Source organism: Salmo salar, chromosome 02 (genome assembly GCF_965601325.2).
Source record: "Salmo salar chromosome 02, fSalSal1, whole genome shotgun sequence".
NCBI lineage: Eukaryota > Metazoa > Chordata > Actinopteri > Salmoniformes > Salmonidae > Salmo > Salmo salar.
In genome coordinates, this window is record NC_138292.1 from 33,256,843 (window position 1) to 33,261,983 (window position 5,141).

Consider the following 5,141-nt stretch of genomic DNA (forward strand, 5'->3'; position numbering starts at 1 on the left):
ATTTTCTGTTAACACGTGTATGTTGGGTATTGATTGGGTAATGATTGGTTGACTCATTTTGGAGGACAATATCTAGATGAATCTAACCCCTGAACCACGCCCATACATGAGATATATCTACTCTTCTTCGTTACTCTACCATGAGGTGTCCACGCGGTCTTTCTGTGTGCTGATTGGCAAGGAGGGGCACAAACAATATATTTTTACCAATGAGAACGCTGTACATGCAGCAGTTCAGACTGTGCATTCACCGACAGCATGCACAGTCCCGTAACAGGATAGTGAGTATGCAGCCGGCGAGACTGGGTCGGGATGTCCACTCCCATCCATATAAAACCAAATCGGAGTCTTGCTGTTTACAGTCAGCTCCGAATTGTACGGTTTATGACGATAAGAAGCTAACATTGTGACAGTATAGTGATTTGGATTGCAATCAAACTGTTGGACATTTGTTCATCCGTGGAATTCAATAGGCTTAAGTAGCTAATAATAGTGGTCGGCTATTTTCCACTTATATTTTCTTACCCACTGGCACACTAAACGAATATTAAAATGGTAATCATTACAAAGAAATTGAAGATATTTGAGATCGTTTTCCATGACCCTACTAAGGCTTTCTACTCCAGTGGCGACAAGGTAGCGGGGAATATTGTGGTTGAGGTGTCCGAGGTGACCACGGTGTCCTCTATGACAGTGTTTGGAATTGGATGCGCAAAAGTAGAGTACGCGAAAGGAAAGCACAGATGCCGTGAAGACATTGACTATCTGAAATACGAAGATACCGTTTATCTGGACCACCAGACTAGAGGTAATATTATAAACACAAGTAAATGTCAGTATCGAATGTGAATATAGACATTCACTGCAGTCGGCAGGCTACACCCTGTGTCATTCAGGTTTTATGCACTGCCACTAGTTGGCTACTGAATTCTGCGAGTACAGTATGCAAAGATGGAGCATGAGAAATTATGCGTTATGGACTTGCTGTATGTTTTATTTGCATACGTCTATGTTTATGGGTGATCAAATGCGCCAGTGGTGGTTGTTATTGGCCCATAAGCACTAGAAGTGGACCAAGGGTGTCCTGTGGTCTACAGTGGATTGTACAAATAGACTCAAATATATGAACCTGTTCATAGTTTAATGAATGGACCATCATGTATTTCTCTCATCCTCAGATTCCAATGGCTCGGTAACTCTCAGACCAGGGAACAGATATGAGTACATGTTTGGCTTCGAGCTGCCACATGCTGGGTAAGCATCAAGGACTGTAAAAACCTTGTTGTTTGTTACCTATAAAGGCATAGCATTATGTAATAATGACAGCATCCCACAATAAAAATTCCTCCTGCTTTTGTAACAGGCAACTGGTGTCTTCCTACAAGGGGAAGTTTGGCTGTGTCCAGTATTATGTCAGGGCCGTGATGGAGAGGCCTTCCCAGCCAGCCTTGCAGTGCGAGAAACACTTTGAGGTGGAGGAGCCCTTGGACATCAACACCCCTGACCTCCTGGTACGTAACAGCTCATTCACATCATCATAATTATCACCACAAGGAATATATGCCACTTGAAAGTTATTACATTATACACCTTGTTCTCCTGAATGAGCCATGTAATGATGATGCATGGCTTAATGCATGGTGGCAGGTAGCTTAGTGGTTAGAGCATTGGGCCAGTAACTGAAATGTTGCTAGATCGAATCCCCCGAACTGACAAGGTAAAAATCTGGCGTTCTGCCCCTGAACAAGGCAGTTAACCCGCTGTTCCTAGGCCGTCATTGTAAATAAGAATTTGCCTTGCCTTGTTAAATAAAGGTTCAATATTAAAATGAATAATGTTAATGACAATTGTATAACTTTGCCATTACTAGCAATGCGTGAGAGATTTTGAGGTCTGGGTGGTTGGTGTTAGGCTTGATGGTTGACTTGGAATCAACATGCTTGGTGATTTATGTTTAACTCATGTTAATGTTTCTCATTGTTTCTCATCCAGGCTCCAGCTGCAGGTATGAAGGAGAAGAAGCTCACCTGCATGTTCATCCCAGATGGACATGTGTCCATCAGTGCCAAGATCGACCGCAAGGGCTTCTGCGAGGGCGAGGACATCTGCATCAATGCCAAGTTTGAAAACACCTGCTCACGCATCGTGGTGCCCAAGGCAGCCATCATGGTCAAGCACACCTACCAGGCCAATGGCCGGACCAAGGTCCTAGGGCAGAAGCTCTCAGTCGTGAGGGGCAACCATATCATCTCGGGCATGTGTGACATGTGGCAGGGCAAGACCATCCGAGTGCCCAGGCTCAAGCCTTCACTCCTGGGGTGCGACATCATTCACGTGGACTATGCCCTTAGGGTGAGTCATAAACTTGAGACAACTTGTTGCTTGATTTAATACCATAAACCTCACATTGAAAATGAATGAAAGGACTTGTGACCTAGGCTTGACATATATCTGTCTATCCATCAGATCTATGTCCACATTCCCGGCAGTGACAAGGTGGTCCTAGAGTTGCCCCTGGTCATCGGGACCATCCCCTTCAATGGCTTTGGCAGCCGCACCAACAGCATGAGCAGCCAGGCAGAGTCCCTGAACACCCCCTCCAGTAGCTTTGGGTCGCTGCGCCTCCCGTCACAACCCCCCAGCTACAGCAACATCTCCCGCGACTGCCGTATCGACTCCCCCCTCACACCACTGCTGGTCGACTACGACGCAGATGAGGATGAAGGACTGTTCATGCGCGCCCCCGAGCTTTGGTACCCTCCTCCCCCTGCCTACTCCGAGGTAAGGAGATGGAGAATAGGAGATGGACATTTAACAGATATAGTCAGTTACTAGTGAAAAGTGAAGCAGATAGCACTGAATTTGCACCGTTGCAAATGTAGTCTAATTATTTTCTTTCCAACTGTTTCTCTTTCCAACTTTCTCTCAGGTCGACGAGGATCTCAAACAGCAAGGGCCATGTTCTTCAGGTCTGCTGAACCACGAGTAAGAGTTGCCTGAGTGAGATCAGGGAACGGACTGGTGACTGGTTAAAGAGCAGCACAGCTGTGAAGCAGAAAGAGTGGGGGACCCTAGCCCTGAAGTTTATTTCAAGAAACAGAACTGAGATGTGGACTTGAGAGTCAAGTTTAAGTGAAACTATTCAGGCTGAATGAATATGGATTGTAGATGTTGGTGTCCACGTTCACTGTCACCATTGCAGTCTTCAGAAACTGATTGTTCTATGTCTGTCTGTAACCCTCTTGCCATTCCACAGTAGTTCTGTACTTCAGTGTGTTCGAGCATTTTGACAGTTGCCATATTCTCTCAGAGGAATGAAACAATGTTAGAATTCACATCCATACATTGAGTGTGCACAGCTATCATTTTAGGTCAGACAGATACGTTGCTGTGACCATGCAAATGTAATGAAGGGATAGAAAGTGTTTTAATGTTATATTCTATTGCACTTTATATTAATATAAATGGCTCTGTAATTAGATAATGAAAAATGACACCTTTTTGTATTCATAATAGTCTTCCAGATCATTTAGCATGAATGTTAACTCAGTGGTTTATGGTAGAAGACAGTGACTTTTCATGGTAACGACCAATCTTGTCGAATGGGAATGACTAAATGAGAGATCTACATTATGTTTTGAATTTGGGTATGTGAAAATGCGAGAAGTATTTTATATGAGGAGAACCTATGGGTTGGTTTTCTATGCAAAGAAAAAAATATATATTACATTCTGAATTGTTTCCCTCTCTCTTTGCCTTTATTATATTTGCTTCCTTTCAAGGAATGAAAAATATTTGTCTCTATTCTAGATTTGACAAATTGGAATGTGTTCTGGTTCTATTCCAGCAAGGTTGTCAATGCATTTGAACAGTAAGTAACCCTTGTCCAAGCCAGAACGGCAGGAGCCTATCTCTTGTTTCTGTAGCATGAGGCAGCTTGATGTACAAGTACATATTGAAGAGGATGTTAACAGGGTCTTAAGCCAAATCCATCTCCTTAATGCTGAGTGCTAAGCAGGGAGGCATCAGGTCCCATTTTTGGCGTCTTTGGTAAGACTCAAACCCCCAACCTTCCAATATCAGGGTGGACACTAACCACAATGCCACTGCATTTTACCAATGGCCCTTCATAAATGACCTCTCAGCAGAGGGGCTGCATATTGACACGGTCATTGAAACAATAGGAAGCGTAGCGCAACACTTTAGTATTTAAGTCACTTATTCAGCCTTACTAAACAGTAACTCATGGAAAATGATATAATTATGGAGCTGACAGCTGACAACAGGGAATCAAGACGATATTAACATACCTGCTGCTAATGACCTTTTATGTTAGGTGAACCACAGTTCATCAGCAGAATGAAATGTTGATGTTATTGTTGTAGTTCACTGACCATGAACTGTAACTCATGACCAAATTACAGACACTGATACCAATGAAATGTCATAAATTCAAACTGCTCAGATGTTTTTCACATGGAAACAAACATGGCTTTATTATTATTGACTACATAGAAAGACGTTCAAATGATAGAACACTTCTTATTCCCATAAAGTTGTTCACACAGTTTCTGTAAATATCAAAGAGCAAGAGAATATACATTTGGCTTATTCAAATACCCCAGGAAATATAAAGGAAGAATAAGTGCACTACATGACCAAAGTATATGGACACCTGTATATGGACACCTCGAACATCTCATTCTAAAATCATGGGCATTAATGTGGAGTTGGTCCCTCCTTTAATGCTATAACAGCCTCCACTCTTCTGGGAAGGCTTTCCACTAGATGTGGGAACATTACTGCGGGGACTTACATCCATTCAGTCAGGGGCATTAGTGAGGTCGGGCACTGATGTTGGGCGATTAGGCCTGGCTCACAGTCGGCATTCCAATTCATCCAAAAGGTGTTCGATGGGGTTGAGGTCAGGGCTTTGTGCAGGCCAGTCAAGTTCTTCCACACAGATCTCGACAAACCATTTCTGTATGGACGTTGCTTTGTGCACGGGGGCATTGTCATGCTGAAACAGGAAAGGGCCTTCTCCAAACTGATGCCACAAAGTTGTAAGAACAGAATCATCTAGAATGTCATTGTATGATGTAGTGTTAAGATTTCCCTTCACTGGAGCTAAGGGGCCTGGC

The 5,141-nt window shown here is 43.4% G+C and overlaps 1 protein-coding gene across 1 annotated transcript; it reads left to right on the forward strand.

The window, feature by feature from the left end:
* Positions 1 to 379: 379 nt before the first annotated feature.
* Positions 380 to 3,741, forward strand: LOC106580182 (thioredoxin-interacting protein). The gene is made up of 6 exons (XM_014160959.3): positions 380 to 808; positions 1,179 to 1,254; positions 1,364 to 1,511; positions 1,993 to 2,352; positions 2,467 to 2,781; positions 2,930 to 3,741. Exons 1-6 carry the CDS (start codon positions 553 to 555, stop codon positions 2,987 to 2,989), a joined length of 1,215 nt encoding a protein of 404 aa, XP_014016434.1. The 5' UTR covers positions 380 to 552; the 3' UTR covers positions 2,990 to 3,741.
* Positions 3,742 to 5,141: the final 1,400 nt, after the last annotated feature.

Excerpts from the sequence above, each read along its gene's own strand:
- LOC106580182 (XM_014160959.3), top strand. The coding sequence starts at position 553 with ATGGTAATCATTACAAAGAAATTGAAGATATTTGAGATCGTTTTCCAT. Across the intron at positions 809-1,178 it reads TCTGGACCACCAGACTAGAG|ATTCCAATGGCTCGGTAACT; the intron begins GTAATATTATAA and ends TCTCATCCTCAG. Across the intron at positions 2,353-2,466 it reads ACGTGGACTATGCCCTTAGG|ATCTATGTCCACATTCCCGG; the intron begins GTGAGTCATAAA and ends TCTATCCATCAG.